At 43.1% G+C, this 19,590-nt stretch overlaps 1 protein-coding gene across 1 annotated transcript in view; it reads right to left on the reverse strand.

The window, feature by feature from the left end:
• polrmt (polymerase (RNA) mitochondrial (DNA directed)) overlaps window positions 1–19,590 on the reverse strand; it is a 42,183-nt gene that overhangs the window by 15,237 nt on the left and 7,356 nt on the right. The window contains exons 6-15 of the mRNA XM_056758326.1: window positions 17,521–17,670; window positions 16,183–16,350; window positions 15,718–15,888; window positions 14,092–14,331; window positions 12,490–13,281; window positions 11,374–11,496; window positions 10,944–11,066; window positions 5,262–5,441; window positions 2,686–2,772; window positions 1,677–1,790 (exon numbers count right to left, since the gene is read on the reverse strand). Coding sequence (XP_056614304.1) covers window positions 1,677–1,790; window positions 2,686–2,772; window positions 5,262–5,441; window positions 10,944–11,066; window positions 11,374–11,496; window positions 12,490–13,281; window positions 14,092–14,331; window positions 15,718–15,888; window positions 16,183–16,350; window positions 17,521–17,670 — 2,148 coding nt within the window. The remainder of the gene's footprint in view (window positions 1–1,676; window positions 1,791–2,685; window positions 2,773–5,261; window positions 5,442–10,943; window positions 11,067–11,373; window positions 11,497–12,489; window positions 13,282–14,091; window positions 14,332–15,717; window positions 15,889–16,182; window positions 16,351–17,520; window positions 17,671–19,590) is intronic.

Below are 19,590 nucleotides of genomic sequence, written 5' to 3' on the forward strand. Positions count from 1 at the left end.
CATTATTGACCTCTGACCTTGACCCATCCGCTGCTATTGAGGTTAAAGAGCTGTGTGATTCACGGACGAGTGAGCGCACGGCGCAGCCACACCGACAAGCTGTGCGTTCCTCTGCGGTGGAACTATTCTGAGTAAGGTGAAACGGAATTGGCCGATGTAATACATCACCACATCACCTACCATGACCCATCCAATAAAGTAAAATATGAAATTAGGAGGCATACCAATTTTTGGAAAGCAGACTGGTTTTTGTTAGAACTCAAAAGAACCATGTCATGCGGCATAAATTTTTAGCTAAGCTGCTGTTTTCATGCTAAATTTAGCAAGCGGACCATTACAATTAGAAGCTAATGATAATTAAGCTGAAACATAAGCACTGAGCTTTAATTATATGGACTTCAAACAGCCTGTGGTTTGATGAGTAGGGTTTTATACGTTGAATGCCATAAACTGCCTTCACGTCTCCAACACAGCAAAAGAAAAGGGCTTCAATCATGAAGAATTTATGAGGGGGAACCGGCGCTTTGATTAACGATGACGTTTATTAGAAATTCCATAAAAAGTCCAATCAAATGTATAGACCTACATTTACGAGTCTTTGTTATAGTGTACATGTTAGCCAATGTTGGCCAAGAACTGTTTGGTTACAAATATTCTTCCAAATATCTTCCTCTGTGTTCATCTAAACCAAGCAGCAACCTTCCGATCTCTCTCATGAAGCCATCATGGAAGAGACTTAAACCGCAAATTAGGTGCGTGGCCACTTGAGTCACAAATGGTTTCAGGAACCAGGCAGCTCGGCTCCAACCACGTTCCACCTCTTGCCCATTTTCAATTATCAGGGAGTGACACGCTGCTAAAATGGAGACAGTTGGCTCCGCCCACTTAAGCTTCAAAAAAGCTCCTCAGAAACCTACGTGTGAAGTCACGGACACTACGTCCACATTTTATAGTCTAGGATCTGAACAAATACATTCATACAGATTGGGAACAATTTGAGACAGAATTTACATTTTTGGGGGCGAAGTGCTCCTTTAAAGAACCCCACACAAAAAAGTAAAAAGCGCCCCAACTTACATGGCTTAATTTAATGGTGGTCGTAATACAGCAAATTTTCAACTTCACCTAAACTTTCATCAGAGAACATGCTTTAAACAATATTTGGACATATGGTAAATGTGGTATTAGGCCACGCCCAGCACCAGCAGCGGCAGCAAATGCTCAGCGACTATGAAACAGACGGGTTGCCAGATGCTCTCTGCTGGATTTCCCTCGCGCTAGGACAACCGCTGTGCCACCTCAGCTATGTGGCTGATGCTATCTGACAGCGGCGCGGGCTTTCTGCATGCGAAAACTTCGACCGCGTTAGTCCATCGTTTCACTCCCAGCTGCACAAGACCTTTTTGACGAACGGGGGGTTGCTAGGTGGAGAGGGAGGAAGGACTCCTTGCTGACTTCTGCTGAGGAAGTTAAGTGGAACATCTACAGGAAGGGATTTATGGGAAAATGTGTGATGAATGAATTTACTTGATTTCGAGTTTAACTCTCTGGCAATGTTTCGAAGATGAAAAAACTGGGCAGTTGAAATAATGCCTAATTTTGGGACATTACCTATCAAAGTATCGGATCACCGCTAGCACACCACTATGTTTTCTTCTCGCGATGTTGCCACTTACCATTTGGTTCTTCATTCTATGGTAGGGCTGAACAATAGGAAGTCCCAGCGGCGTCACCCACTCCACCGTTCGCCCCGACTTAGCAATTAGCCTAGCGCTCTCCGTCAGCCAATCCTGAGACAAAAAGATAAACAGTCACAACATCAACTTCACTCGGCATGAATTTATTTGAAACTGAACTTTTTTCGACTCCTAAAATTAATTTACATAATAAATCGAACCGGTCTACCGTACAAGCCGAACTGAAATTGAAAACCCCACTGCGACGAAAAAAACATCTGTTATTTGTCCGCTGTGCTAACTTCACCTGAAAAATAACACGCTAAACCGGCAGCCCAAAAAAGGTCAATTCGAGACTCCTTCTGTGCTAGTTGGAAAGACCCAGATGCACAGGTGGGAAGCTGTTGCTGGGTTGAAGTGTTTGATCACACAGCAACAGTGCTTCCTGTGATATGGCACAGTCCCACACCCCTGAGGTGCACCTCGGAAGCGCTTTGTGGGAGATAAATTCCTCTGTTCATCTGGAAGCAGGCCTGGCCTGAAGTGGATCCATTCATCAGAGTGCTCGGTCTCAAAGCACCCCTCCGCACGAGGCCTGCCGGGGGGTGTGTTGTGAAATGATCAACTACCTGAACTCAAGTCCCTCCCTCTCGCTCTCTAGCATCTGACCTATTTAGGAAGCTGTTTGCGTCTGTAGGTGAGGTGGAGGACATTTCGCATGTCTGGTTGTCTCCCTGGGGTGGGCGACAGGAGACGGTGAACGCATGGCTCTTGATCTGCTAGGTTTGCCTTCCATTTCCTACAAGTGTAATTCGCGAGCCGGGCACGTGGCCCGAAAAGACTACATAAACAATTTGATATAACAAAGATAAGTCTTTTCTGTGAAAGACCGAAGCTGAAAGGATTTTTCTTTTATGTTTGTGTGCATAAATAGGCCACTGGCTAGACATTTAAGCAGAATCGCTGCACATTAATCGCTGCAAGGTTGTACAAACGTGATATTGCATACCTGAATCTCTCTCGTCCCTGTAAACATTTCCTTTAGGCTGTTGAAAACCTGATGTACCAGGTAATGTGAAGCATCCCATACGTACTCCTGGGGATAAAAGTTAGACACGTCTTCAGATATACATACATATACATACAATCTGTTCACAAATATAAAGCAACAGTGTGTGATTTTTGCACCAATGGCAGCATTAGATGGAACAGCCAAAACAATTATTCTGCCAGAGCCATTGAGAGAGAGAGAGAGAGTCTTGTCAACTCCGTAGACGGCAATGGAACAGTTTTTCTTCATAGCAATGGCGGTTCATGGAGCCTCTCAATAGTTCCCGAAAGTTACTACTGAAGTAGCGCATGGAGTTGCAGCAAAACAGGGCAATTGAGGTGAACTTTAACCCATTTGAAGACACAATTCGTTTAATGAATAAAAAATGAAAGAAACAAAGAATAAAAATAGAAAACGTTACTTCCTGGAACTATCTGAAGGCTCCATTAATCACGTGACGCACGAAAAGTGTGAACCTTCGTTGTAGCGACTCTCGCTCTCTCTCAATGGCTTTGGATTCTTTATACAATATTCATCTTCTAATGGTATGACAAACAGATAGGCCCGCCCCCAAATTCACACCATTGTTTGAGCTAATGTGCTGTGTTGGGCTGCTCAAATAAAAACTACAATATTATAAAAGAACGAGAAAGCCACTAGGCTTGTTCGACTTTATGCGGCGCCGCTCAGAACGATCTGCGCAAGACAACACATGGGGAGAGAGATTTAAGAGCCGCGTTTGAATTACTCTCGAGGTACTGTGATGTCACGCGCCGATCGGTCTGAGCGCCGCCGCATGAAGTCGAACAAGCAAGTTGGTTTTAAACTTTTCAAGGAACTTTTTCTTTTTAAATACTCACTTCGGGACAATAACTCTAACAAGTAATTTCTTTAAAATAATTGCACATTTAAATGGCTCATATGGTTCGACTGCATGTTTTTATGTGCCTTTGGTGTGAAGTTGTCCATGTATGCATTTAGATACGTAAAATTAAAGTGTCGGAACAAATGAATGCTCACCCAGACCTGCCAGAAATGCCTCTTGTAACCAGATCCCCAAAAATGTACGTCAGTCATGGTATGACTTGACTAAGGATGCCCAAATGTATAAGTAATGTGGGGGTACCTGTCAGTACAATTGCTTTGGAACCTGATGTTCCAAAAATGGTAAGGTAAGAGGCGTTACATTTTCGTCACACGCTTGCAGTATTCGACCAATCACTACGCACTGGTTAACTGGCCAATCATAGCACTCCTCGTTTTTCAGAGACATAAGTTTTGTAAAAAATCTGCGCGTTTCAGAGTGCCGCAAAGAGGAGATACAAACATGCACGGTGTGGAAAACTTTATTTAACCTTAAATCGTGTATAAACATTACATCTAAAACAAATGCTAATTTTCGTTTTAGCCGTGTCATATGACCCCTTTAAGAGAATAGCAGAGTCCAAACCACAACAACAATAGAGAGGGACATCTTCCAGCTTATGATACAACCATAAAAAACTGACATCTTATGAAATTCCATCCAAATTTAAAGAATTTGCACATTTAAAGTGTGAAACCGCATTGTGCAAGCTTCTAATAAACAGTTTTGGACACTAATATAAAGTAGTTAGCTCATAGTTAGCGTTTTTGGTGTGAATCGTCTTTTGTGGTTCTGCTTACTGTAGATAAAAAACTGAGAAAGTCAATGAATTGTTCTATTAGGCTGTCATAGAGGACACATTATCACATAAACATGACAGCGGCATCCAGCATGGGTTGAGGCTTCACCCAGGCCGTGATATCCCCCGAATAAGTTTGTTAACAGAAACATCAACAGCAGGACCTTAAAACAAAATACAAGTGACAAGACCGCCTAATCCCAAATGATCAACATTGGTTGTGCTTTACCAAGCAGTGTGTGGAGATTAGATCCCATGACGCTACAGGTGTTAATTCTTTCCCCTTTTATTCTCCCCACGGAGAGAGAAGAGGAGTGTCACCTGTTTCTATGGTTTCCCACACAGGATCACACTTGGGAAATCAAGAGTGATGCAAACGCAGGGAAACTAAATCCTCGCCTCACGTCAGGCGCAGAGACATTCGAAGTGAAGCAAGCCTATGATGGACCAAAATAAGGGTTGATTTATTGATCTTATAATCCACCTTTAAATCTTTAATCTTAAACATTGGACAGATGGTATTTCAAAAATACTGAAGGAAGAAAAGGGGACGACGGTACTAGTTTCTCTGTGGAGGTCACTGTGTCACAAATGTAACTGGTGACTGTCGGAATAAAACACGCTATTTCTTATCACTCATCATTCACATTTGGAAAAAAATAATATGACGATAACATCCGAAATGCACTATGCCTTAACAGAGAGCTTACGTTTAACTGCCAGATGCTCAAATGCAAACCAGACTGCAAGGCTCAAAGGTACAGACCACCTTCATCCAAACATAACACAGGACAAGGTTTGTGTCATGTCGAGACAGCTGAACTCCGAGCCAACTTTGGTTTTGTTTCACAGACGAACAAGAAGCCTCACCTTTGGGAATTCATCGATTTCCTTAAGTCGCTTTTCGATTTGCAGACGGCCCCCGTAGCGAGTGACGCCATAGACCACGGTCATCACCGTTTGCTTCACCACCTTCCTGCTGATGAAGCCATCCAACACCTGAGCGATCTTTAGACCCTTAGCTGCGTCTCGAACCCTGAACTCCTCCACCTGTGAGAGAGGACAGAACATCCCGTATTAAAATCGACATAAAACAACACAGTGATTTATAAATGGAGCTGTCAGGTACGATATGATAAGAGATGTCAGTTTGACATAATATGATTTTGACAAACATACAAAAAGTTTCAGCCTTTTCCTCAAACCTAATAATGATTGAATACAATAGTATCAACAACTTTCACAATACTTTAAAGGTCCAGTGTTTGAAATTTAGCTGGATCTAGCGGTGAGGTTGTGAATGGCAACCATCCACACCACCCCTCCCTTTCAAAGATGGTCAGGATGCTCATAAAACTGTTTCCAGTTTTAAGGAGGCACACACGACCCCATCCACATTAACGGGACGGCTGTTGAACGTGTTTCCAGTTTTAAGTTCCTGGGGACCCACATTTCGGAGGACCTGTCCTGGACCACCAACACCTCATGCCTGGTCAAGAAGGCTCACCAGCGTCTCTTCTTTCTGAGGACACTGAAGAAGAACCAACTGTCTTCAACTATCCTGGTGAACTTCTATCGCTGCACGATAGAGAGCATCCTGACCAACTGTGTCACAGTCTGGTACGGGAACTGTTCTGTTGCTGAGCGCAAGGCACTGCAGCGGGTGGTGAAAACAGCCCAGCGCATCACAGGAACTACACTCCCTTCCATTGAGGACATCCAGAAGAAACGCTGTCTGCGTCGAGCTCGCAGCATTCTCAAGGACTCCTCTCACCCCGCTCATAGACTGTTTACTCTCCTGCCTTCCGGTAGGCGCTTCAGGTGCCTCCGGGCAAGAACCAGCAGACTAGGAAACAGCTTTTTTCCCAGAGCTGTTTCATTATTGAACTCTGCTCCCCACTGATTTCACTACCTCTCATAACTTTAACTTAATGCTGCTATTATAATGTTTACATTGCACTACAGGGCTGCCATGCATGACGGAACTGTACACACCAGTACTTCATGTATCTGCTCTACCGGACTGTTTACACGCATCATTTGCACTCTATACTGCTCACTTGCACACCAGGAACATTACACTGAATGCTCATTTGCACTAATGGACTACTCTCATAACTGCATTAACTCATCTACTGCACTGTAACTTTCATAACTGCATTAACTCATCTACTTCACTGTAACCTTAATAACTGCATTAACTCATCTACTGCACTGTAACTTTAATAACTGCACTAACTCACCTACTGCACTGTAACTCATCTATTGCATTATTGCATCTATCGCATAACAAACTGCATCTACTCATCTATTGCACTATAACTTCAATAACTGCATTAACTCATCTACTGCACTGTGACTGTATATCTGCATCTACTCATGTATTGCACCGTACCTTTAATAACCACATTAACTCATCTACTGCACTGTAACTTTAAAAGCTAATGTCTGTAACTAATGCACACTCAAGTCACTTGCACTATTGTATAGTCTATATTGTTATCTGTTCATAACCTCCTGTACATTAATGTTCACAGTATATAGCCTTCTGTATATATTGTTCATAGTACATACCGATTGTCATATTTTCATAGTACATGCCCAACGTAAATTATTTTCCTAATATTGTATTCTGTATTTATTCACACTGTATATCTGCACTTGCTAATTGCACTTCTGGTTAGACCTAAACTACATTTCGTTACACTGTACCTGTATATGTGTAATGACAATAAAGTTGAATCTAATCTAATCTAATCAAAGCACTATGGAGGCTGACACAGGACTAAGATGTCGTCACTTTTTTACTTATTCGCCGAAGGAGATATCTTATTTACGAAACGTGCTCCTTAGAGCAGTTTGTCCGTTCAGGGCTACTGTAGAAACAAATTTGCGAATGCCGTGTAAGGGGAGCCATGGTGTATGTAGACAGAAATAGCGCATTCTAAGATAATAAAAACATAATGCTTTAACATGTAAGGTCTTTATATAACCTGATGACATAGTTATGCATTTTATATTGCATTTCTTTCAATAGATCCTCCAAAAAAATACACACTGGACCTTAAATGGTGCTTGTGGCTCTATGAAATTTCATTTGCATGGAGTGGCAGAGCAACTTCATTTCTCACACGAGTTGTAAAAGTTGTTGACCCGTGAAACAGCTCTCCTGAAAGGTTGGGAAACAATGAGGCACCGTCGGGATCACAATGAAAAGTGTCATGATTCCACTATCATGTCATGTTTATTCTTGTTGTTTGAGTGGAGTCATGGCATAACCTATGGTTTTTGTGTGAGATTGAGTGATCTTTCTCGTGTCTTGTCATTGTTCCCTACATCTCGTTCCTTGTCAGCCTCTCCTTAGTGCTAATCCCCAGCACCTGTTTCTCGTTAACTATCCTTTGTCTGTTTCCCCTATAAAGAGTCCTCATGTTTCTTTGTCTCGTTGCTCGTGCATTGTATGCAGTACCTGTGAGTCTGTCTGCTGTTTGCTTCACGCCCCCGTCTTTACTTGTTCCTGTCTCCTTGTCTAGTAAGTGTTAGTTTAGTGTTTGTTACCAGTGTTTATTTATAGTTTAGTAAGTCAGTGTTTCTTGTTAAAATTATATATATCCCTGTCTTGTTTTCCCCCCATGTGGGGTTTTGTTTTGCCTGTCTTGTTTAGTGTTTATTTGTTAATAAATATCCTCGTTTACCATCTATACCGTCTGTGTCTGCCTGCACTTGGGTTCTCACGCCATGTCTCACCTTGAGAGTCATGACAGAATGCACGAGCCACAACAGAACCCAGTAGGCAGCATGGACGGTACGACGTTGTCCTTGCGGTCTCGCCAGGCCCACTTGATGCTTGGATTCCGCCAGGGGAATTATGGTGACCAGGAGTTCGCCAGGGCATTCTCGGCGGTGGCGGAGGTGACCGAGTTTGGTGAGGCGGAGTTGAAGACGATCTTCAACTGCTGCCTCACCCGGCGCCTCACACCGTCAGAGAAGAGGCTGCTGGCTCCCTTGGGGTTTGCGGACATGGTCAGGTACGTGGCCAACCGTAGCGATCCCGGGGGTGAGGTTCCACATGGGACTTTCACCCCACGGTCGAGCGCTGCGGAGGGTATCGTCCTGGCCGCCGCTGCCCTTGGGGAGTCAGTACCCTCTGGCTCGAGCTCCACGGTCGCCAGCCCTTCTGGTGGAGTCCAAGGTGAGTGGGTGGCTAGAGACTCGAGGACGACGTCGCGGGAGTCCTCCTTCCCGGTACTCCCTCGGTTCCCCACTGGCCCGGCTGAGTCAGCCGTGGGCCAGACTGACCGTAGTGGGAGGAGAAGGCCACGTGGAGGACGTCCTGTGGTCCCGAGTCCTGTGGTCCCGAGTCCTGTGGTCCCGAGTCCTGTGGTCCCGAGTCCTGTGGTCCCGAGTCCTGTGGTCCCGAGTCCTGTGGTCCCGAGTCCTGTGGTCCCGAGTCCTGTGGTCCCGAGTCCTGTGGTCCCGAGTCCGGTGGTGTCAAACCCCAAATATTTTTTGGGGGGGCGCTGTGGGATGGTGACGGTCCGTCCGGCACCGAGCCCGGCACCGAGCCCGGCCCAGCAGCCGCCGGAGGTCGCTGCCCAGCCGCCGGAGGTCGCTGCCCAGCCGCCGGAGGTCGCTGCCCAGCCGCCGGAGGTCGCTGCCCAGCCGCCGGAGGTCGCTGCCCAGCCGGCGGAGGTCGCTGCCCAGCCGGCGGAGGTCGCTGCCCAGCCGCCCGAGTCAAGCCCGGTCCAGCCGCCCGAGTCAAGCCCGGTCCAGCCACCGGCACCAAGCCCGGTCCAGCCACCGGCACCAAGCCCGGTCCAGCCACCGGCACCAAGCCCGGTCCAGCCACCGGCACCAAGCCCGGTCCAGCCACCGGCACCAAGCCCGGTCCAGCCACCGGCACCAAGCCCGGTCCAGCCACCGGCACCAAGCCCGGTCCAGCCACCGGCACCAAGCCCGGTCCAGCCACCGGCACCAAGCCCGGTCCAGCCACCGGCACCAAGCCCGGTCCAGAGGAGACCGTCAAGTCCGGCTGCCCAGCCGCCGTCAAGTCCGGCTGCCCAGCCGCCGTCAAGTCCGGCTGCCCAGCCGCCGTCAAGTCCGGCTGCCCAGCCGCCGTCAAGTCCGGCTGCCCAGCCGCCGTCAGCACCAAGCCCTGTCCAGCCGACAATCCAGTCGGCCTTCCAGCCCTGGTCCAGCCCGGCATTCCAGCCGAGGACTAGCCCTGCAGTCCTGCAGGGGACTAGGACAGTTCCCCCCAGGACTACCCCTGTCAAGCCTCCTGGGGCTCCGCGCCCTGGCGCGTCCCCCAGGGCTGGGACTTCCCCGCCCGGCCCTGCCCCTTCTGGACTTCCTGTGTTTTCTTGTTTGCCCCCGCCCCCCCTCCCATGTCTGTTATTTTTGTTATCTCACCCCAACCCTTTTGTTATCATATCTTGTATGCCCCTTGTCATGTTCACCTTGTCTGTCTGGTTTTTGTCTGTTTCCCAGTCAGTCTTGTCTCGTTAGTTACCCCTTGATGAACACCTGGAGGTGCTCATTAAAGGGGGGGCTTATGTCATGATTCCACTATCATGTCATGTTTATTCTTGTTGTTTGAGTGGAGTCATGGCATAACCTATGGTTTTGTGTGAGATTGAGTGATCTTTCTCGTGTCTTGTCATTGTTCCCTACATCTCGTTCCTTGTCAGCCTCTCCTTAGTGCTAATCCCCAGCACCTGTTTCTCGTTAACTATCCTTTGTCTGTTTCCCCTATAAAGAGTCCTCATGTTTCTTTGTCTCGTTGCTCGTGCATTGTATGCAGTACCTGTGAGTCTGTCTGCTGTTTGCTTCACGCCCCCGTCTTTACTTGTTCCTGTCTCCTTGTCTAGTAAGTGTTAGTTTAGTGTTTGTTACCAGTGTTTATTTATAGTTTAGTAAGTCAGTGTTTCTTGTTAAAATTATATATATCCCTGTCTTGTTTTCCCCCCATGTGGGGTTTTGTTTTGCCTGTCTTGTTTAGTGTTTATTTGTTAATAAATATCCTCGTTTACCATCTATACCGTCTGTGTCTGCCTGCACTTGGGTTCTCACGCCATGTCTCACCTTGAGAGTCATGACAAAAAAGACTGCTATGTTCTCTGTTTCTATGACAAGCAAAATCTGATGTTTTTGGCAGAAAGGACAAATTTGGCGTTTACTCGCATACATTTTGTCCCCAATTATAATGAAATTGATACTTCGGTCAATGTATTTCAAACAGAGCTCTATTAAAATTCACTGTCTTCCCAGAACTGTAGACTGGAGATTAATAGATACCGTCTCAAACGAGTCTCGTGTGACCACACAAGTCAACTCAGAACATGGATCAAAGTGATCCCAAAACATTATATACAACCATGTTTACTGTAGCAGTGTCCACCTGTCGGAACTGATGATTATTTGTTTGAATGTGAGACACTACAAATAATTTGAGTAAAAAGCAACATATTTCTTATGATCTTTGGTTTGTGATGGTTTGGAAAGTAGGCAGAAAGACCCACTGCCGCCCCCTGCTGCCCCAGTGGGACTGACCTGCTGAGCGACGCCGCTGTAGACGTCCTGAGGAACTTCACAGGGCATGAGGTTCACCGAAGTGGCACCAATGACATCCCGCCCGAGGGCAGCATAGTGCTGGAGACCGTTACACGAGCCGTCCTGAAAGACAGAAAATGTTTATTCTCACAAGAGCAGTTATCACGAAAAAATATAAACAGCCACAGATTGTAATCTTAAAGTCCATTAAGGACATATTTTCGAACCCCTAAAGATTATTAATTGCAAAAGCATGTCAAAGTTAATGTAAAACATGGTGCCATCTGGCATTGGCAGACAGAATTTTATTGGATTGGCCAAATAAAATGTACGTTTTTTCATTTAAGTAAAGCCAAATATGCTCATAATTCAGGAGCACAGGCAGAACAGCATTCACTTAACACGCTGTGAATCTAGAAAGAGTCAGTACCTGGTGTACAGGGAAATAAGAGATGTATCTGGTGTGGTCGGGCACACGCGAGGCATTTGCTATCTCCATACAGCAAGCCAGTGCCTGCCATGGCTCATCTGCATTCATCCACCATTTACGACCCTGTAAAAAAGGTCATTGCTCTTTAGGGACCGTGGAACGTGACACACATTTTAAAAAAACACAAAATGTGGCTCAGGTGTAAGTAAAAGAATGTATTCTGCATTTTTATTGGGAAAATATTACCTACTGAATAATACAAATGAGGATTTTAATAAATACACCATGGTTATAGAGAAAAAATTATGAATCACATATCACAAAAATGTTACTCCGAGCATCTGTATTTGGATTGTTTTAAGGTATGACATTTGTTTATCATATTGTAATATTTAATATCATAAATAATATTTTGTTCCATTTTGTGCTGTTACTTACTTAAGGTTTTGCATTTGTTAGATAAATAGTGTATAGGATATTATAAAGACAACACATTGTTTCTAAACCTAAATAGTAGCCAACAATTTCCATAAAAGAAACTATAGTGATAAAAATTCAATTCAATTCAAGTTTATTTATATAGCACTTTTCAAAATGTGCATTGTTCCATAGCAGCTTTACAGGGGCAAACAGGAAAAACAGAAAAGGTAAAACATAGCACAGTGCATGGTGTTTATAGAACAACCAAGATCATCCTAATAAATAATATCTAATAAATAAATAAATGCAGTCTCCCGGTGAGAAAGCCAACACTGCCCTGCTCACTAGAAAGATTAAAATATAAACAATTCTGGAGACAATCAATAGCAGATAACACTGTCGCAGATAAAAAAGCAGATAAACACTGTCGACTTTTACCATTTTTCTGGGGGGCCCCTTGCAACCTTCTGGAGGCCCCCTGGGGGTCCCCGGACCCCAGTTTGAAAACCCCTGTTATACATTCTGCTCAAAATATTGTTATATAATTATAAAAACCCCATGCATCATATCGAATCGTGAGTATAGTAGTTTCATAATAGCCAATAATTGTTTTGTTGCAGCATTTTTGCATGTCAAAATATAGCAAGTTGTATATATGTATTTTTTTTAAATGCTCACAATGTCTTTAACACTTACGTCAAGAGGAAGATCTGCCGAGTCCAGTATGTCCTCCATGATGCTCTCTGCATACTCCAGTCTTCCGGTTAGTGAGCTACGCTTCTTCAAACCAGTAAGATTCACCAGATGGATTTTCAACCAGTCGAGACCTTTATGTCCGAGCGGTCTTCCCTCTGCGAACAGCAGCAAGGCCCTGGTCACGTCACTACCCAGATGGTTAAAATACGGTGGCCGGGGGTATGTACGCCCCCGAAAGTCCATATTGTGTGGAAACCAGAACATCTCGTCCCTCACATGGTTGGCGATAGACAGCTTATAAAGCGCATCCATTCGGAGACTGTGCATCTCGGCGACCTTCTTCTTGGCTTTGATGCCTTCCCGCTTCATGTACGCCTTCTCCGCCTGGGTGTACGTAGGGTCGTGAGGGCTGAAGCGTGGAATCTCAGGCGCTTCGGACAACGGTGGAGGAATACAGAGCTTTTCGCTTCCCTTGTCGTTGAAGATCGAGATGATGATATCTAGAAGAGGTTTGTTGATCTTCCACGCGCAGTTTCCTACCTGGTTGAGGGAGTCCAGCACGGCATGGAGGTCTTCAGAACGGCTTTTCTCTAGGAGAAGCTGGTGTTGGATGGCTCCGTCGGTTGAACGCATCAGCTTCGTGGGTGACAGCAGGTATGCGCCGGTTTTAGGGGAGGTCCAGGGTATGGGCGGACACAACATGGGTATGACGTAGGAGTCGAAGGTAAGTTTGGTTTCCATCGCCTCCTTTTGCATTTGGGTCACAATAGGGTGTGGCTTGATGAAGCCAATCTAATATAAATTTGGACAGATAAAAGCTACATTTAACCATTTTGAAAAAATGTCCTACTGTATCCTCAAGAAACGTCAAATTGTGTTTAAAGTTCTTGCAGTATGGCATATCTAGAATCAAGAACATCAAGTCAGAAATTTGGCTTGACCAACAAGCCACCCCAAACGCTGCAAAGCAACAGCCCGGCAACCACCCACAAACCCCTAGCATCATGGCATAAATTTAAGATTAATTAAGGGTCTTTTAAATTGCAGGAATGTAAAAATAGCCAGAAACAAAGAAAATCAAAGCATTTTCTAATTGACAGCATTCATATCACATAAATAATCCAAAAACACGCTGAACTGAGAGGCCATCTGCATGCCCAGCGGAGGAACAGGACTTAAGCGCAGCGTCTTTGAGTCCCATGGCCATGCCGTGAGACGGTCGTAATGTTCGGCAATGAGATTCTGTGGACAAAACGGTAAAAATCTCTTGATCTGCTTTTGTCTTTCTCTCCTCGAGCCCTTTTGCGGTAAATCAGCCGGATAATTGAGGAGACGGTAAAAAATAAGATCGTTTTAGAGCGATCAGTCTTCCCCAGTTGACCCACGAGAAAAAAATGGTTGCATAATTCATGAAAACATTCGTGCCTGTGAGAGGTTATGGAAGGGGGTGAGAAGAGGATGAAAATGTTTACGCTATTGGCCCCGGTCTATCGAGTATGTACAGGACGTACGTTATATCTAAAACAAGAAAACTAATCTGATCGCCTCAATTTATTTATCATATCTTATTTTCTTTATTTTAGAAATGTAAGCTGTACTTACCTTGCGACTGCTGCGGAAAGTGTACATGTGATACAGGATGGGAATAAGCTTCTCTTCTTGAGCGGGATTGAGAATATTGGCCTTGATTTTGAGCTCCCGTACCATTAGGTCAACCAGAAAGCTACCTAGCTGTACCATAAGGACCTGCGGCCAAGGGGTGTCATCATTCAAAAGAGACGGGCCGTTACACATTTCCATCTCAAGACTCACCCAACGTTCTCGCGGCAACTGGTCATTGATCTGTGTAGAAACAAGACATTTTATGTAAAAGCAAATGCGTGTAAACTCACTGGATTTTTAAACCTGGATCACACAGAGCAAAACTGAAAATCCATTTAAGTTACACAATCAGTATGAGTTTTTTTTTGAAGATCAAATTCACATCATACTAGGGATGCTCATTTCTGTTAATTTCCCTGACGGAGAACCGTCACTCGTTATCTGAACATTAACCGTTAACGGATTCGATATCAATATTCAATTGGAGTCAAAGGGACATATTACGAGATCATGTAAATTACATCTCATGTGTGTAATGTTGCCTTGTGTGAATGTAAGCTGTCTACCAAGTTGAAAAGCCGAAGGTGAATGAATAACAACATTATTGGCTAGGAAAAAAGGGAGTCGGAATCTCAAAAAAAGGGTCATGCCCTAGTCCGATTCACAAGTCGCTGTGGATTTACGTCACTACATAGTCCCTGCCTATGTTTTGCTAGGACTGCCTGCAAAAACTTCACTCTTCTCCCCCAAACACTGTAGCTTGTTAGCCACGTTCAAGGTAGACCAAACAGAGCAGACTACACCGATTGACGGATGATTCGCCGAACAAATCATTTCAGAGTCAGTCAAGAAGTAAGGTAATAATAACTAACTATTATAACAAAATAATATTTTATGCATGTAAACTTGTTGTTGGACACAAAATAAACCAAAATACGACCTTAAAAATAAAGGAATATTTACTATTTAAATAAAAATGCATGCGTCTCATTTCGAAAGCGTCCTCTCGCTTTTGTCCGCTGCATACGCCTTCGCATGTGACAACCGGAGGACGCAGACTTCGAAATGAGACACAGCTACAGTTGACGAGGGTCTGTGACACATTAAAAATACAAACATTTTTTTCACGGATTTATTTTTACATGCAAACATCAGCATAACGAATAGATCAACAACACCACGTGCATTCACATCAGGGATGTTCATATTGACTGTTTAACCATTTAACTGATGGTACAAATTTTGACCGATAAATACTATCAGTTAAAAGATTTAAATGGTACGTTTATGTTAAATAATATCTGTAATTAATAGTAATAATATGTTTTTAAATAACTATTAAATCAGTGAAAAGTGATTTGCGTGATCAGATTTTAATCTGTCTCGAAAACGTTTTGGAGGGCATTTACACCTGGTCGCACGTGTTAACACATGCATAGCATATTCTTCTTTCACTATACAGAAAACACAAAAACATGTATCATTTAATAGTTATTTAAAAATGTATTATTAAATTATTACTACTATTAACACCTTTCAAATCCTTTAACTGATAGAATTAATCGGTCAAAAGATTTACTTTCGGTTAACGGTTAAACGGTCAATATGAACCTTCCTACATCATACCTTAAAATCGTGTGCCAGGAGCTCAGCGTACGAGCTGTAGATGTTCCTCAATTTCTCGGTCATCTGGCTGTGGCTCTTCTGTTGGATGCGGTACATATTGTGTACTCTGGCTCCCATCTCCTCAGCCATGATCAGCAAAGATTCACCGCTGGGTGATTGTTTGTCTATAGTCTTAATAAGACCATTAAATAAAAAACGGTTACTGGGGCTCCATAGACTAACTGTACAGTGAGACGCACAATAACATGTAAATTGTAATTAAAGTAATTTGGAATTTAGTCATTTCCTCCCCTCAAAAGGGTTAAACATAAGGAAACAAAATAGACTCAAGTAGATGTTTCAAGAAATCATGTTCTCTGAAAGAAGTCAAGGATAACCTTCTACATCTTTGCTAGCATATTGTACAAAGGTGTAATAATGCGAAAAATCACAAATTACTGTAAATTATGTTTGACTCCTTGGTACCTGAAGCATGATGTTTACATACTCCTGATCATCCAAGATACACATGTAAGGGTATATACAGGTACTCCATGTCCTCTGGCTGTTGCTCGCCAATATCTGTTTTTTGTCTTTCAGAGCCTGAAGCAGAACTTTCTCCCAATGTGTCCGCTGGGTGGCTAATAATTCTCTCTGTAGAAATATACAACTACATGTTAATTTTCTGTACAACATCTGTACAACATTCTGAATGAACTGCAATGAAGACCTGGGCTTTTGGAAAGAATAGAATGACTCCAATGTGTGCAAAAGATGTCTTGTTTAATAAGACAATTAATAAATAAAAAAACTGTGACATCATTATCAAGACAGTTGAACACATTTCTTTTCTTATTATTGAAACTAAATTATCATTTATTTATCATTTACCTTATCATATTATAAATGCCCCCAAAAATTCCTTTCCATTACATTGTGATGTTATTTTGTTCACAATAAACTGTTTAATATATATATTACATAACATTAAGTGATTGAGATCGTGGGTGGAGATGTGCTTCTTAAATTTCAATTTAAGGTAAACATTTTTAATTTATAAATAGTTGTTCTCATTTGAGACTTTAAAAATGAAAATCTCATATATATGTAGATGTGCATGTAACACACTACACAGCTTTGGTACAGTGTGCAGTCGTTGCCGCCCGTCCAAAACTGGGTCATCCCTTTATCGGGTGCTTTTCTCTTTCCCTGCGGAGCAGTAGAGCAGCCGAATGACAGGGATCGGATCTGCTGACCCCGCATTGGAAGGGTGACGCTTTCACCAGGCTCACGGGGACACATTACAACAGATTTTTATTCCATTAGACTCTACCGTAAATGTTGCAGAGACGCGAGGGACCTTTCTCCATCTATGGCTAAAAGACCACGGGCAGTGGAGTAAAATGCCAATAGAGAAAGAATTTGGAACGTGCGAATATGCCGAGGCATGAGGTGGAAACTTTCACAAACGTCTGCGTTCACAGGTGCATATCTGCATTTTGGCAAAATACGATGTGTTGACTGCTGCGAGGAACATCTGGGAGTGTGTCTGACTTTAAAAGGCTTCATTATGGTACTTTCCTATATTTGAGGATTCCCACTGTGTAATACCAAGTCATACCAAATATTGATACTGGACTACAAGCTAACGTTTAAATATGCTGTTTATACATACATAGATGTTTTAACTGAATAAATGGTATATATTAAATATATACCAATTTATAATAAGTACACACAAATATATATTTATATTTGACCTGTGCATTTACAGAACCCTTTACATTACATCACCAACAGACAGGATGCATCTTGGTTTTGTACCATTTTGGCCATGTTGTTGGTGATAGGATTCATGGCTTCCACGGAGTCGATGGTGACGGTGTTCGCTGCCTCCATATCAAGCTGACGACTGAACCGATCCCGCAGTTCTGCCAGACTGAAGTCCATCTTAGGATACGAGATCCCTTCCCTCTAAAACACACAGGATCAGGTAAAATGACAACAGGAAGGAAGCGGATATCACCAAATGTCAGATTTCATTTAGGGCTGTGAAATCGATGAATCGCGATTATTCAATTCCAAAACGTTGGTGCTTATAAAATATATATGGTGGGGTATTTTTAATTGTATTATTTGTTCATTTATATGTATTTAAAAAACACAGGAATACATGTATATTTTTTATTTAGAAATATGTGTAATTTATTTTTATACATAAAATAAATATACTACATAATATTTCTTTATGGAAATATTTGTTGTATATACGCAAGTGTGCAAAATGCCAATATTTTCAGCATACAGGCCTAGAAATGACATGTAATTTCATGTAAAACAAGATTCCATAATATCTATGTTTTCCATAACCATTTAAACTGGATTCCTTTAATCATTGTAAGCGACTTCATAACGTTATGTGAGATGTAGCGCTTTGACAAGGAATAAGCTCTGTGTGTACTGTAAGTGAGCCCTAGACGATTTGCTACATATCAAGGACATAATTTACCCGGAGGCTTTATACTGAATATTACTGCCTTCTTATAACTGCATGTGAAGTCTAAGAGGGATTCAATCACATTAAAACAAACATTAAGACATCATTTGTGTGATTACCGTTATTCCTAAGACTATTTACACTTCATTAAAAAAAAATAGCAACTGCCCCAGGGCTAGTGAAACGTCACCAGGGCAAGTGCATTTCTGAATTACTACCAGCCCACAGTTTCCCAGTCGTGGGAATTCTACCCTGCGGCTTATTGGTCCTTTAAGATCCACTTAAAAATCCACATTTTAGCGCTTCCAATTCCAATTCTTCTCGTCAATTCCGATTCTTATGATTCCCAGTTTTGATTCCACAGTTGAAGTAAAACAGTAAGATATAAACCTGTATTGTCTTTTAGCCTGATTATTGACTGATTTGCAGAAATATATGTCTCTATGAGCATCCTTTTGTGTATATATGTACATATAGCAACAGTGTTTTGTTAAAATTTGTAATATCATAGCTTAACTATGTCATGGTTAAACTGTAGTTACTATGATGTAACTATGGTCAATTTGCGGTTCCTGTGCTTTATCACAAGTTAACACAAGGACATTTCTGAAAATATACACATAGGAATTGATAAGAGCAATTGACATTTTTATTTCAAGTATCCGATTCCTTTTCCTTTCGATTCCGATTCCCAAACGATTCAGGTTTTAAATTCCCAACCCTAATCTTATGGCTACTTTTTTTGATAAAAAACAACAGCTAGATGGCTGATCAGAGAGGATGTGTGTTCTGTCTCATAACCCCCAATTAAAATCAAATGAGGTTGAGCAATCCCATTCAGGAGTCTAGCGTTTTGGGCGACAGCCAAATCGGTGTTCACATGAAACTGTAAATCGCATATATTACTGCAACAGCCTGCTAAGTGATGCTAAGAAAACGTGACACGTTCTGAAAGGCTGACACGTGCGGCCCTTTGTTATTCAGGGATGGGGGGGGGGCGTCGGGGTCTGGGAATAATCACCGAACACATCATGGAAGGATTTCGATTGGACAGAAAGGTCTGAGCGTTAATATTCGCCAGGGAGACAAGGAAGGAGGGAGAATGCTAAATCTGTCCTCAACAGATCATCGCATGGACCGCGGCCAAAATAAGCGAAAAGGTTATGGTGGGATAAATCATGCCGGCGGCGATGACTACTACAGCCCGGCCAGGCAGAATACAAGGTTGGGTTTTGTATAGGAACGGCTCGGCAGAGGCCCATATTTCCAGAGAACTGCCACCTGACAGGAAGAAATGCGTGCGCTGACCTCTGCGTTTAGGACGTGTCATTTCGTTCCCACGTTTGTGTATTTAGGGGGAAAGTAAAAAAGGCATTTCTGTGGCGGTGTCATGTAAC

Source organism: Triplophysa dalaica, chromosome 10 (genome assembly GCF_015846415.1).
Source record: "Triplophysa dalaica isolate WHDGS20190420 chromosome 10, ASM1584641v1, whole genome shotgun sequence".
Classification (NCBI taxonomy): Eukaryota; Metazoa; Chordata; class Actinopteri; order Cypriniformes; family Nemacheilidae; genus Triplophysa; species Triplophysa dalaica.